General features: G+C 52.3%; 1 protein-coding gene across 2 annotated transcripts in view; it reads right to left on the bottom strand.

The window, feature by feature from the left end:
- Positions 1-910: 910 nt before the first annotated feature.
- Slc6a19 (solute carrier family 6 member 19) overlaps positions 911-13730 on the bottom strand; it is a 29950-nt gene continuing 17130 nt past the window's right edge. For both annotated transcript variants that reach the window (XM_004666119.2, XM_045139004.1), the window contains 7 exons: positions 13600-13712; positions 8702-8830; positions 8426-8582; positions 6057-6261; positions 5781-5940; positions 3070-3232; positions 911-2883 (listed from right to left, as the gene is read on the bottom strand). In XM_004666119.2, coding sequence (XP_004666176.2) covers positions 2680-2883; positions 3070-3232; positions 5781-5940; positions 6057-6261; positions 8426-8582; positions 8702-8830; positions 13600-13712 — 1131 coding nt within the window. In that variant the 3' untranslated portion in view covers positions 911-2679. The remainder of the gene's footprint in view (positions 2884-3069; positions 3233-5780; positions 5941-6056; positions 6262-8425; positions 8583-8701; positions 8831-13599; positions 13713-13730) is intronic.

Raw genomic sequence — 13730 nt, 5'->3', positions numbered from 1 at the left:
TTTCCCAAATAGCAAGGAACAGAGCCCCAGAATCCGCTCTCACCATACACAGTGCGGGCTGCTCACTGCGGGGTGCAGGAACCCAGTGCCAGCACAGGAAGTTTGGGCGTCTATTCATATCCATTCATTCATTTTAAAAAAATATTTGTAGCTGGGCTTGGTGGCACATGTCTTTAACCCCAGCAGTCAGGAGGCAGAGGTACGAGGATTGTCGTGAGTTTGAGACCGCTGTGAGTTCAAGGCCATCCTGAGACTGCATAACGAATTCTGGGTCAGCCTGGAATGAGTGAGACACTACATCGAAAAACCAAAAAAAAAAAAAAAAAAAAAAAAAAAGAACCCCCCCACCCAAAAAAAAATTGTATGCGCCGCCATGCCTGGCTGAACTTGTGATCCTTCCATCCCTTGGTCAAGGTTGTCTGAACTACAGCCACAGTTGCAAACATGTGGGTCCCAGAGGCCAGGATTTTATGGGATCCATTTTCAGTATGAGAGCAAAGTTAGGTCTAAAGTGGGCAAAGGGTTGAAGAGAGACAAGAGGGACAGGAAGGGAGTTGGGGGGGGTAGGGTCCCTGGCAGGGGAAGTGACATCAGCTTCATGCCAGACGAGTCTCTCAAATTTGGTTCCCTTCCTACTTTCCTGCCACACTATGCAATCCCGTACACACCGCAGCCAAAGGCCCACCTGTCGCCTACCAGTGGGCAACAGAAGGTGACACCTGCCACCTGCCGTTCCTTAGTCTCAGGGCGGCCCGCTGAGCTGTGGTGCCAGGTCTCCTGTGGTGCTAAGGTGTCTTCAGAGAAGTCAAAACCGAGAGGTGAAGCCCATCTCATTCCTCCGGGTTCTTGGCACTTGACACGCGTCCTGCCTGCCCTTCTGCGCCCCAGTGATGACTCTCAGCCAAGAATATTAGATAGCAATAGTTTACTGAGACTTTAGACCCATCAACTTGCATTTCTGTCACGGTCACATTTTATACAGACATGGGGCTTGCAAGCAATTCCTTGCCGGGGACAGCAGGGGACACGACTGACCCAAGCCAGGCCACAGGGGGAGACTTCACACATGGTCGAGCCTCCTCAGAATCCAAAAGACCAGCGACATCTTCCCAGTCAAGGCTCCAGGGGCTTCAGGGAAAGGGGGCGGGGACCCACCCCTGCTCATGGGGGCCAATGCTATTCTTCCGAGTAAGGCTCTGTGGCCCGTGACTCTCAGTGGCCAGTGTGCTCATGGGGGTTGTCTGAGGACAAGACTCAGCGCTCCCACAGTGGGTGCCCAGCTGGGGTGCCAGGAGTCGGAGCAGTACTGATGTGGCACCAGTGTCTAGCACAGCCTCCACCCTCTCAGAAAGTTCAGTCCAACTTAAAACTAGGCTTTTTTCTACAGAACGAGGAAGGGATCAGGCTGTTAGAGCGAACTCTGTGAGTACCACGTGCCTGTGGCTGAGGTTAGGTGTGAGTCAGAAACACCAAGCCAGTGGTAGGAGAGGTGGTTTGGGGGATCAGGAAATCTGGGCCTCATGGTCACTAAGGTGCTGGGGACTCACCGTGTATACTCAACGCCAGTGGCTATTTTTTTTTTTTTTTACCAAGTTACTTTTTAACCCCCTTTTGCCAGCACCTGGCTAAAGATTCACGGGCCGGTTGGTGTATTCTCCAGCCCACGGGGCAGCTCCTGCCACAGCCCGGCCGAGGTGAGCTGGGCTGAAGTGCTCCGTGGAGCAATGATTAAGTGGGTCAGTGATCAGAAAGCCAGGGCGTGCTTTCCAAGCCAAGGAAAGCTTTCTTACCCTCTCCTGCCAGCCTCCTGGGCTTCTCTTTGAGGACCAAAGGAGTGCACCCCTTGAACTCGGGGTTTGAGCCTAGGGACCACAGCAAGAGCTGGGACGTTGACAGAGTGTCCCTGCCTCCTTCTTCCCACTGCCAAGGCAGGGACAGGGCGTGGGCACGGCAGGGTGGGCCCCCGAACAAGGCGACGCTGGGGGCCACAGCTCATGCCCCACGCTGCCCAAGATGAGGGTGAGTGGAAGGGCGGCCAGGCCGGAGTGGTTGGCACAAGCGTCACAAGCAATGTAAACACGTGTCCTCATGTGTGCTATGTGCACACAGATAACAGGCACGTGCACACGCCAGTACATATGCACACACACACACACACACACACGTACATATGTAGACACGCCTCCACACTTACAACTCATAACTCACACGTGTGTAGACACACACAGACTCACACATAAACACTCGCATATATATATATTCAGATAATACATGTATATACACACAGATACACAGAAACATGCAGACACTTCCCTGTATGTGCACACACATGCACTATGTGTACACACGTATGCATGTACATGCAGGCATAACGCTGACACACGTGCATGAACTTATACACGCACAGACACACCTGCATATACATGCCTCCATTAGACACTCCCACACTAATGCGTGCGTGTACCACACCTATGCACATGGATCTATACCTTCCGTACACACACAACTACGCATGTGCACCACATATTTGCACCACACATGCGCGACGCTTAGATGGCGCGTGGAGTCCAGGAACGTAACCGCACACGTTAACTTAGGTGGTAGCCTGGCCCCGCTGCAAGGGTCCTGCCTCTTCCCGCCTGCCCGTGCCATCTGCTGCCCTCGATGCCCTGGGCCCACTTAGTACTTCAGGTCCCCATTCACGGAGGTTGTGGACACGGTGCTGACCAGCCCATGGCGGTCCCCGGTCTTCTGACAACGGTTCCTGATGAGCTTGTAGATTGCAAAGCAGGGGATGCTGAGACAAGGCACCCCAGCCACGACCACCACCACAGCATACACCCAGCCTGGGTATGGAACCTTCTGGGACTTGGGGAACCCCTCCTAGGGAGAGAGCAAGCAGGTGACACGTGAGGGAAAGTTGTCCAAGTCCCATAATCTTACCTGCTCCTGGGGAGCTGAGGGGGATTGGGAAAGAGCCCCAAGGGTTATCCTTGCCTGCACACACCCCCACCTTCTGCCTCCAGAGACCTCTCGCCTCCTGCACCCAGCCAACGCCCGGGCACTCACATAATCAGGGTCCCAGACGCTATACATGAGCTTCCTGTTGACCTCGATCACGAAGAAGAAGAGGAAGATGACCAACATAATCAGCGGGCTGACCACTCTCCACGTGACCTGCCAGAAAAGGTTGGGCTTGTGGCCGATCATGAACTCGATGTCCCTGTTGAATCTGAAGAGAGGCCAGAGGACAAGTTACCATGGAGATGCTAGCTGTCACCACAGGACTGCCAGTAGCGCGTGGCTTGTCAAGGCCAAGGACCGTCTATTCTTCTGCATCTGGACAGTGGTGTTGTCCTGTGGTGCCCTGGCCTTCCCTCAAAGAGACCTTCCATCCATGTAGATGTCCCCAACACTTAGCAGAGGTGGTCCCGGGTTGTCATGGCCGGCAGCCGCCCAGAACCCTCACTGCACCGAGACACCCGCCCAGCATTCCGATGTGAACCGTCAAGAGGTCATCTTCACCCTACAACGTGGCCATAGGGACGGGGGTCGGCAGGCCTTCCCACTCGCCTCCCGCTGAGACTGGGCGGTGCCCGCCATCTCCTGGCCAGTTCCAAGCCTGTCCTGTGTTCAACTCTCTTTGACACAGTGATTTATTGTGATCAGGATGGGACAGGTAGAACTGTCCGGGACCCCAGAGAACACTGGGACTTGGATACAAACGATGAAAGAATGGCCTTTGGGAAATGTTGCCATCTATCTGTCCTTCATCTGGTGTCTGCCTCTCCTTACATCCTTGAGCGGTCACTGTCCTCAAACCCCTCGTGGGTGGCGGGGCATCCAGACCACCGAGCATGTGTGTCACAATCCCAGCTCGGCTGCAGCCGACCACGTTTTAATATCTGTGTTCCTTGGGGACACCATGTGCTGGATGCTGAGCCTCTCAGCCTCCCCCCTGGCCACGAGCCTGGGCAGTTTGAGCCTGGCCCCCACTCATGCTGATGTAATCTCGCCTGCGTTCTGTGTGACCTGAAATAGGCTTACCAGAGCAGGAGCCTCTGGCAGAGGCCTTTCACCGGCTTAGTTCTAATGGAAAGCACCAGATCATTCCAGAGAGGGCTTGTGATCCAGCCTCTACTGAGGCTGTAGCTTCCTGGGCCTTTGCCCAGCAATGGTGATGGGGAGAGATGGTTAGCCACGTGCAGGTCTGGGAGTGGTCCTTGGTGCTCAGTGGCCGCCCCCCCCCGCCCTTTTTGGGTCTGTGCGCCACCCCAGCTGCTAAAGTGTCTCTCCCTAGAAAGGACTATGCTCCGCTCAGAAGCAGCCCTCGATGGGGTGCCTTTGGGTGCACAGCACCGGCCCCACCCAACCTGAGACAGCTGAGGCCCCTGTCGCAAGGAGATGAGCCCCACAGCCCCCACCCCCTCCCTGCCTGGTCCCCACTTCCACTGTCTGCCCTCGCTGAAGCCCCAGGGCTGCTCTGGGCTCCCAATGGGAGGGTGAGGAGGTCTTGTTTAGAGTCGTTTGATTATCTGTGTGTGTGTGTGTCTATGTCTGTGTGGGGCACAGGTGGGTGTGTGGGTGCACATGTGTGTATGTATGTGTGAGTATACGTAATGTGTGTACAAGTTTGCGGGGGGGCCACGTGTGGGTGTGCGGGTGCACATGTGTGTGTGTGTATAGTGCACATACGTATGTTTGTGGGAGGCACGTGTGTGTGTGTGTGTGTGTGTGTGTGTGTGTATGCATATGGAGGCCGGAAGTTGACGTTGGGGGTCTTCCTCAGTCAGGTACCATCTTACTCTCTGAGACAGTCTAAACCTCGAACTCACTAATTCAGCTAGACTCGCTAGCTGCTGAGCGCCAGGGATTCCGGCCTCTGCCTGGATCCACAGAGCTGAGACTGCAGGTGTGTCCCCCCCCCACCCCTGCTGGTGTTTTGCGTGGGATCTGAGAACGCAAACTCGGGGCCCCCTGCTTGGGCAGGAAGCACTTTACAAACAACCCATCTCCCTAGTCCTGATTACACATCTGGTTATTTTTTTTTTTTCCGGGGGTGGGGTTCGAGGTAGGGTCTCACTCTAGTCCAGACTGACCTAGAATTCAGCATTGAATCTCAGGGTGGCCTCGAACTCACAGTGATCCTACCTCTGCCTCCTGAGTGCTGGGATTAAAGGCGTGCACCACCACTCTTGGCTATAAACCTTTTTTTTTTTTTTTTTTTTTTGAGGTAGGGTCTTACTCTAGCCCAGGATGACCTGGAATTCAGTATGGAGTCTCAGGGTGGCCTCGAATTTACAGCGATTCTCTTACCTCTGCCTCCCGAGTGCTGGGATTAAAGACGTGCACGACCATGCCCGGCTATAAATCTTTTTAATAAATTGTGTGGTAAGATATGTTTGATTTTTTGATGGGGGGGTACTTTTCTTTCTCTGGAGCCCAGGTTACTATGGACTGGCTCCTAGTGTGCCTGCAAATTCCCAGGCCTCGACAGGTAGATCCAGGGACACCCAATAACTACAGGGGTATAGTTTTGATCACCTTTGGTGAGACAGAAGGTGTCCATTTGGCCTGTATGCTCCGGCCTCTCTTTGCCCCACAGATACAAGTGCCAGCACCAGGCTGATGCCAGCCCACTCCTGTGAAGGACAGCTGCCCCGAGGCCCCGTGACATGATGCGTCCGCCTCCCTGGAGCCCTGACCTGGCTAGCCCAGCCCAGCAGGGATTCCGTGGGTCAGCTTCTGCACTGGAGACGGCTGACCGCGCTGGCCCCTACCTGTCCACGCCGTACACGTAGATGACGGCAAACATCTCGCAGAAGGCTATGATGAGCAGGGGAATGGAGCCAGCGTAGCTGTCCAGCAGGGAGAGCCAGTACTGGCCAGACTTCAGGGTGAAAATGAAACCGATGAGATACATCACCAAGCAGATGAGGCCTGCGGGCAAGACGGGGAGGCAGAGCTGTGGGCGCAGGGATGGCCTGCCCGCGACTACGCCCGCTGCCCACCGGGAGGGGCGCAGGCGGGTCTCCTCCGGAGGGTGCCCCACACACCTGTGAGCAGCTCCTTGGGCCACTTTTTAGGGGTGATGTTGAGATCCTGCAGGGGCACGACAACGCCCTCCATGTTGCCGAACATGGATGAGAGCCCCAGGCAGAAAAGCATGACGAAGAACAGGACGGACCACAGTGGTGACACGGGCATCTTGGTGATGGCCTCCGTGAAGACGATGAAGGCCAGGCCTGTGCCCTCCACACCCTGCGCGTGAGTACACCGTCACGAGGGGACCCCGTCCCTCCCTTCTCCTCTGTCCCAGCCTGCGGGGTGTCCAGTAGCCAGCCACACAGGTCACCCCGGTGGTGGAGACCCACACCACCCAGCGAGCTTACCCTGAACAAAGACCCGGCACACGAGGGTTACAGTGTGAAAACTGGCCAAAATCTGACCTTCTGGGCTCAGAGCTGATCTGTCCCGAGCCGGGCGTGGTGGCGCACGCCTCTGATCCCAGCCCTCTGGGAGGATCTCGCCCGTGGGTTCGAGGCCACCCTGAGACTCCACAGTGAATTCCGGGTCAGCTTCAAAAGGAAGCTAATCTCTTCTGGCCAACGGAGTGGCTCAGAAATGCAAACAGGACTTTGAGCCAGCCACTCAAGCATACAGCCTGGGGGTGCTCCAAATTTGCATGGCTGAGGGCACACGCAGAGTGCTGGGGGAAGGGTGCGCACAGAGGCCCTGGCAGTGGAATCGTCAGCTCAGTCAAGAATCGTCCTCAGGGAGTTGATCGGAACCAGCGCTGAGAGACTCTCATGGTCTTTTTCTGGCCACCTCCGTGTGGCTCTGAGAATCCTATCCCTCCCCACGTATCAAGGGCCATTAGCGATAGATCAGCACCCTCCAAAGTACATGGGCGAGACCCCACTAAGAAAACCGCAAGATTAGACATGAAATTAACCTCTGAGCCATAAGGACTTGTAACCATCGCTACTCATTAGAATAGGGCTCAAAAGTTTTAGTATTAAGACAATGTTATTTGGAAAGAACAAAGAACAAGGTTTAGGAAGCCAAAATAATAATAATAATAAGACAAGGTAAGGGCTTCCTCCATTTCCTGAGGTTGAGGAAGACAGCCTGGTTCTGGTCACCCAGTAAGCTCAAAAACAAAGTTATGGGCTGGAGAGATGGCTTAACAGTTAAGTGCTTGCCTGTGAGCCTTAGGACCCTGGTTCGAGGCTCGATCCCCCAGAACCCACATAAGCCAGATGCACAAGGTAGCGTATGCATCTGGAGTTCGTTTGCAGTGGCTGGAGGCCTTGGCGCTCCCATTCTCTACCTATCTGCCTCTTTTTCTGTCTGTTTGTGTCAAATAAATAAATAAAAATCAGCAAAAAAAAAACCACAAAGGCATAAACTGGGTGTGATAACACATGCCTTATATAGTCCCAGCATTGGGGAGGCAGAGGCAGGAGGATTGCTATGAGTTCGAGGCCATCCTGAGATTACATACTGAATTCCAGGTTGGCCTGGGTAGAGCAAGACCCTACACCTTGAAAAAAAAAAACACAAACAAAAAAGAAAACAAGCAAACAAAAAACAAAATTATAAGCCAGGTGTGGCGGCACACACCTGTAAGCTCAGGCGGCAGAGGTAGGAGGATGATAAAGTGTTCAAGGCCACCCTGAGATTACAGAGTGAATTCCAGGTCAGCCTGAGTGAGACCCTACCTCAAAAACAAAAACTGACAACAACAAACAAAGTTATAAATTCTTTCCTCTCCTGTAGAAGGAATAACATTAAAAAAAAAAATAAACTTTAGGGGATGGAGAGATGGCTTAGAAATTAAGGCATTTGCCTGCAAAGTCACAGTTCGATTCCCGGGACCTATGTAAACCAGATGCACAAGGGGCGAATGCATCTGGAGTTCGTTTGCAGTGGTTGGAGGCCCTGGTGTGCCTATTCTCTCTCTCTGCCTCTTTCCCTTTCTCAAATAAGTAGGTTTTTTTTTGTTTGTTTGTTTTCATGGTAGGGTCTCACTCCAGCCCAGGCTGACCTGGAATTCACTATGTAGTTTCAGGGCGGCCTCGAACTCACAGTGATCCTCCTACCTCTGCCTCATGAGAGCTGGGATTAAAGACATGCACCACCATGCCCGGCTCCCTTTCTCAATCAATAAATAAAAAATTTAAAAATAATAAACTTTCGGGGGTGATGGAACACTTGACATGGACTAGAGGGATCAGGGCCTGAGGGTGGCCGGGCACATGTAGGTGGACAGCTGCCCCAGCCTCCTGACTTAATCTCAGCTTCCACATCCTCCAGAGGCCCAGACACTGACCATGCCAAGAGCCTGGTACAATCCTCGGGGACTGGCAGAGGTGTCCTCCCCCCAACCCCGGAGGCAAATACCTCCACCCACAACACCCACCTCGGAGAGGAAGGAGTTCATGTCACACGTCTGGAACTGCAGCTGTGCGTAGGCTGCGGGGTTGGTGGCATTGCACCATTGCTGCATCGCCTCGAAGTTCTCCTGGGTGACGTTGCCCTCGGGCAGATCAAACCCATTGATGAGTGTCAGGATATTCCTAGAAGCAGCAAGAGGGGCTGGCACTGTCCCTGGTCAGGGTGAGCTAGCCTTGCATGGGACTCCACCCCACAGGGGCCCCGCTAGGGCCCAACCCAAGTGCCAGGTTGGCAAACTCACTTGCTGAAGCAGTCGTCAAAGCGCTCCGTGGCTCGGAAGCCGATGATGGAGTAGACCACGGTGGCCGCGAATACGGACGTGAAGCCATTGATGATGGACACCACCACTGAGTCCATCTCACAGTTGTTGCTGGGGACAAGAGCGGTGTCATCACGGGTCCGCACAGCCGGGCCACATCCCCTGGCTCAGGATGAGGACCGAGCTGGGAAGGAACAACTTGCCGGGGCTTAATGCTCGGACCCTGAACTGATCCCAACAGCGACCGAGGCTGTTGGTGTGACTCAGGGAAAACCCGGGTACACGTCTGCCGGATACAGGTGGGCGTTGAGGCCTCGAGGGGACCAGAATGTCGCGTCCTGACCCTGAACCCACGGCTGGTGACCCTTGCTGCTGCTCATCCTGATTCTACCCTTACTCCATAGCTCATGGCTCAGGGGACCTCTGAAAGCCCAAGACACCTCAAATTCCAAACTAGGCCGGGCATGGTGGCGCACGCCTTTAATCCTGGCACCCGGGAGGCAGAGGTAGGAGGATTGCCGCGAGTTCGAGGCCGCCCTGAGACTCCATAGTGAATTCCAGATCAGCCTGGGCTAGAGCAATACCCTACCTCGGAAAAACCAATAAATAAATAAATAAATAAAATAAAATGAAAACACACAGAACAATAACAACCAAACCAAACTAGGCCTCGGGCAGGCTGGTAGTCAGCCTCTCAGGGAAGGGACAGGCCCCAGACCTGCCAGCAGCTGTGAAAACTCCCACAGGTTGGAGGCCGGCATTCAGCTGCTTGCAGAACCTTCTCCCCTCCTAAGTTTCTCTAAACACGGGGCCTTATTTATTTATTCTACAGATTTTAAAAAAATTATTTAATTTATTTATTAGAAAGAGGCAGAGAAAGAGAGAGAGAATGGGTATGCCAGAGCCTCCAGCTACTGCACATGAACTTCAGATGCATGCTCCGCCTTGTATATCTGGCTTATGCTAGTACTAGAGAATCGAACCTGGGTCCTTAGGTTTAACAGATAAGTGCCTTGATCGCTAAGCCATCTCTCCAGCCCTATGCTACAGATTTTTGTTTGGGAGAAATTGTGCAGAATCAGGTGGACCCTGGGTCCAGGTGGACCATCTGCCTGGGTTAAAAAAAGAAGAAAATAGGCCGGAGCACTGGGCAGGTAGAGGTAGAAGGATCGCCGTGAGTTCGAGGCCACCCTGAGACTACATAGTGAATTCCAGGTCAGCCTCAGCCTGAGCTAGAGTGAAACCCTAAACTTAAAAAAAAAAAAAAGGAAGAAAACAGGTCCTGGCAGGTTCTGCTGGACTTACCCATCCTGGCACTTAGGACAAGGGAGCATTCTGGACCTCTGACCTCTCAGCCCTGTGCCCCTCGGCAAGACACACATCATCTACGTCACAGGAGGGCCTGTCTTGGCTAAGGTCCCCAGGTAGATTTCTGATCAGCTGACCATCTCAGAGTGTGTGCCACTCCAGGCACTCTTGACCCTCAGAGGCACAGAAGGTAGGATCCCCTTGTGACCTCAGCTCCGTGGACCGTACTTAGGCCTGTGGTCCATTCCTTCCCGACCCTCAACTAATACTTAGCCTGACGATGCCACAGTTGACTGACCTGAGTGCCTTAGGCTCCATGCAGAGACACCCAACCTCCCCGCCCACCTCTCTTCGCTCTGCCTGATGTGTGAAGGGCCGGCAGGGAGGTGCACATCAGATTGCAACGTGACACCGTGGTGGTTGGACTCAGGTGTCCCCCATAAACCTATGTGCTCTGAATGCTAGGTCCCCAGCTGGTGGCAATTTTGGAACTGGATCCTTCTGGAGGAAGTATGTTGTTGGGGATGGGCTTATGGGTATTATAGCCAGCTTCCCCTTGCCAGTGTTTGGCACCCTCTCCTTCTTTCATCGTCCATCTGATGTTGGCCAGAAGATGATGTCCACCCTCTGCTCATGCCGTCATTTTCCCTCTGCCAACATGGAACAGTCTGTAAGCCAAAATAAACCTTTTTTTTTTTTTTCCCCACAAAATCTGCCTTTGATCAGGTGTTTTCTGCCAGCAACACAAAGCTAACTACAACAGACAACATCCCACAAAGAAGGGAGAGCTACACCCAAATGCCGACAATCATAGGAAAATGATGGAGAAGCCAGGCGTGGTGGCGCACGCCTTTCATCCCAGCACTTGGAAGGCAGAGGTAGGAGGATTGCCCTGAGTTCGAGGCCACCCTGAGAGTACAGAGTGAATTCCAGGTCAGCCTGAGCTAGAGTGAAACCCTACCTCGAAAAACAAAACAAAGGAAAGGAAAGGAAAGAGAGAGAGAGACAGAGAGAAAGAAAGAAAGAAAGAAAGAAAGAAAGAAAGAAAGAAAGAAAGAAAGAAAGAAAGAAAGAAAGGAAGGAAGAAGAAAAGAAAATGATGGACAACCGAGGTTACATAGGGATCAAGCCCTGACGGACACACGTGGCGTGGAGTCACGGGTTCTGTGACAGGCCACAGGCCACGGGCCACATGCTGCTGGTTTCACTGGTAGGAAATGGATAAACAAGTGAGTGCTGCCAAGGACCAGGCCTGGAGGAGAGGAATGCCTGCTCATAGGAATGTTCTAGAACTAGATGGAGGTGCAGATCTGTGGATGAACCAAGACCACTGGGCTGTGGCCTCATGTGGGCAGATTGCTTGGGAGTACACGTGTATCTGGATAAAGCTGCCATAAATCTCCGCCCCTGCTTGGGCCCCACCTGCCCCCTTCTGCAGGGTCACCTTTCCAGTGGCATCAAAGGAAGCCTTCTAAAGCCGGGAACCCACCACTCAGTGACCACATGATCTTGGTCCAGATGCAACCTGGCCACACCCGGCTCCAGTGTGTCCCCTGTAGTGCCCTCCTGACCACAGGGATCACAGACCACACCCTTCAAGAATAGTCCATCAAAAAATGGAGGGAATACATCCCTGATACTGAAAACTTAAAACGGGGGTAGTCATGAGCCCTAGGGGTGTAACGTCTGCTGCTCACTGGCTAAATGCACATACTATCCTCACCAAACTTCCCAGTAAGCACTTCTCTTAATGTTCATACCCTTATATTAATGCTACTCTCACTTTTGGTAGAGAATCTTCTCTTTTCAGATAGCAGCGACCTTGGGATGACGCAGAAGGTATCATGGTGCTGGAAAGAAGTGACCGCAGTGCTCAGTACTGCAATATCTCGATCACACCTTCCAAGGCTCAGGGTCTAATGCGGAAGAGGTGGCGGAAAGAATGTAAGAGCCAAAGGAAGGGTAGGACTCCACACAACGTGTTCCTCCAGACACAAAATGGCCTGGATATCCATGACCTCACAGTGCCTGACACTACCTACCCAAGACCATCATAACAGGAGACATCAAAATTAAAAGAGAGACTAATTGAGATGGGGAGGGGATATGATGGAGAATGGAGTTTCAAAGGGGAAAGTGGGGGGTGGAGGGTATTACCATGGGGTATTTTTTATAATCATGAAAGTTGTTCATAAAAATTTGGAAAAAAAATTTGAGAGGCTAGAGAGATGGCTCAGTGGTTAAGGTGCTTGCCTACAAAGCCTAATGACCTGGGTTCTATTCCCCTATACCCATGTAAGCCAGATGTACAGAGTGGCAAATGCATATGGGGTTTGTTTTCAGTGGCTAGTGGTCCTAATGTGCTCGTTCTCTCCCTCTCTCTCTCTCTCTCTCTCTCTCTCTCTCTGTATCTCTCTGCTTGCAAATAAATAAAATATTAAAGAAAAAAAAAGAGGGCTGGAGAGATGGTTTAGTGGTTAAGGCACTTGCCTACAAAACCAAAGGACCCAGGTTCTATTTCCTAGGACCCACGTAAAGCCAGATGCACAAGGTGGCGCATGCATCTGGAATTTGATTGCAGTGGCTAGAGGCCCTGGCACACCCATTCTCTCTCTCTCTGCCTCTCTTACCCCCCTTTCTCGGCCACTCTCTCAAATAAATAAATAATTATGAGAAAAAAAACACATAGGCAGGCTCATTGTGAGTCGGGGGCCAACCTGGGACTACAGAGTGAGTTCCAGGTCAGCCTGGGCTAGAGCGAGACCCTACCTCAAAAACAAACAAACAAACAAAAAAACAGCGGTTAAGATGCTTGCCTGCGAAGCTCAAGGACCCAGGTTCAATTCCCCAGTACCCAAGTAAAGCTGGACCACAAAGCAGAGCATGCACCTGGAATTCGTTTGCAGTAGTTAGAGGCCCTAGTGTGCCCATTCTCTCTGTCTCTAGCTTTCTGTCTCAAATAAATAAATAAATAAATAAATAAATAAATAAATAAATAAATAAATAAATTTGTATATATATATACATTTATATATATATATGTATATATATATATATTTATTTATTTATTTATTTACAAAACAATAAATAGCCTGGCATGGTGGCACGTGCCTTTAATCCCAGCACTCGGGAGGCAGAGGTAGGAGGATCGCCATGAGTTCAAGGCCACCCCGAGACTACATAGTGAATTCCAGGTCAGCCTGGGCTACAGTGAGACCCTACCTCGAACCCCCCCAAAATAATAATAATAATAATAATAATAATAATAATAAATTATTATTAGAAAAATTAAATTAGATTAAATTAAAATTATTAGAGGGCCAGGTGGAGGGTTCCCATGGGGATGATCCTCCGCAAGCATGTGTCTGTGTTTCTTGCTCTCCTCTGGACTTTCACAGCCCTGTCAGAAGGCACTGCTGATCCGTGCTGCCATTGCATCCTTTCGCCCTTGCCATCTCTTTCTTCCCATCCACACAACAAGGGTTCCCTGCGGTCGCTCAGGCGCAGGCGCCCCGGTGCACCCGGGAGGCCCCGCGGCACCCGCACCGCCCCCGAAGCGCAGTCATACTCACTGCACGGAGTTGTAGCTGGAGAAAGAGATGAGGCCCCCGAAGGCCAGGGAGAAGGAGTAGAAGACCTGGGCCCCCGCGTCCAGCCACGTGTTGGGGTTGGACAACTCGGTGACCTGTTCGGAGAGGACGCC

The sequence above is a fragment of the Jaculus jaculus genome, chromosome 20, assembly GCF_020740685.1.
Source record: "Jaculus jaculus isolate mJacJac1 chromosome 20, mJacJac1.mat.Y.cur, whole genome shotgun sequence".
NCBI lineage: Eukaryota > Metazoa > Chordata > Mammalia > Rodentia > Dipodidae > Jaculus > Jaculus jaculus.
This window is presented reverse-complemented; position numbering and strand designations above follow the sequence as displayed.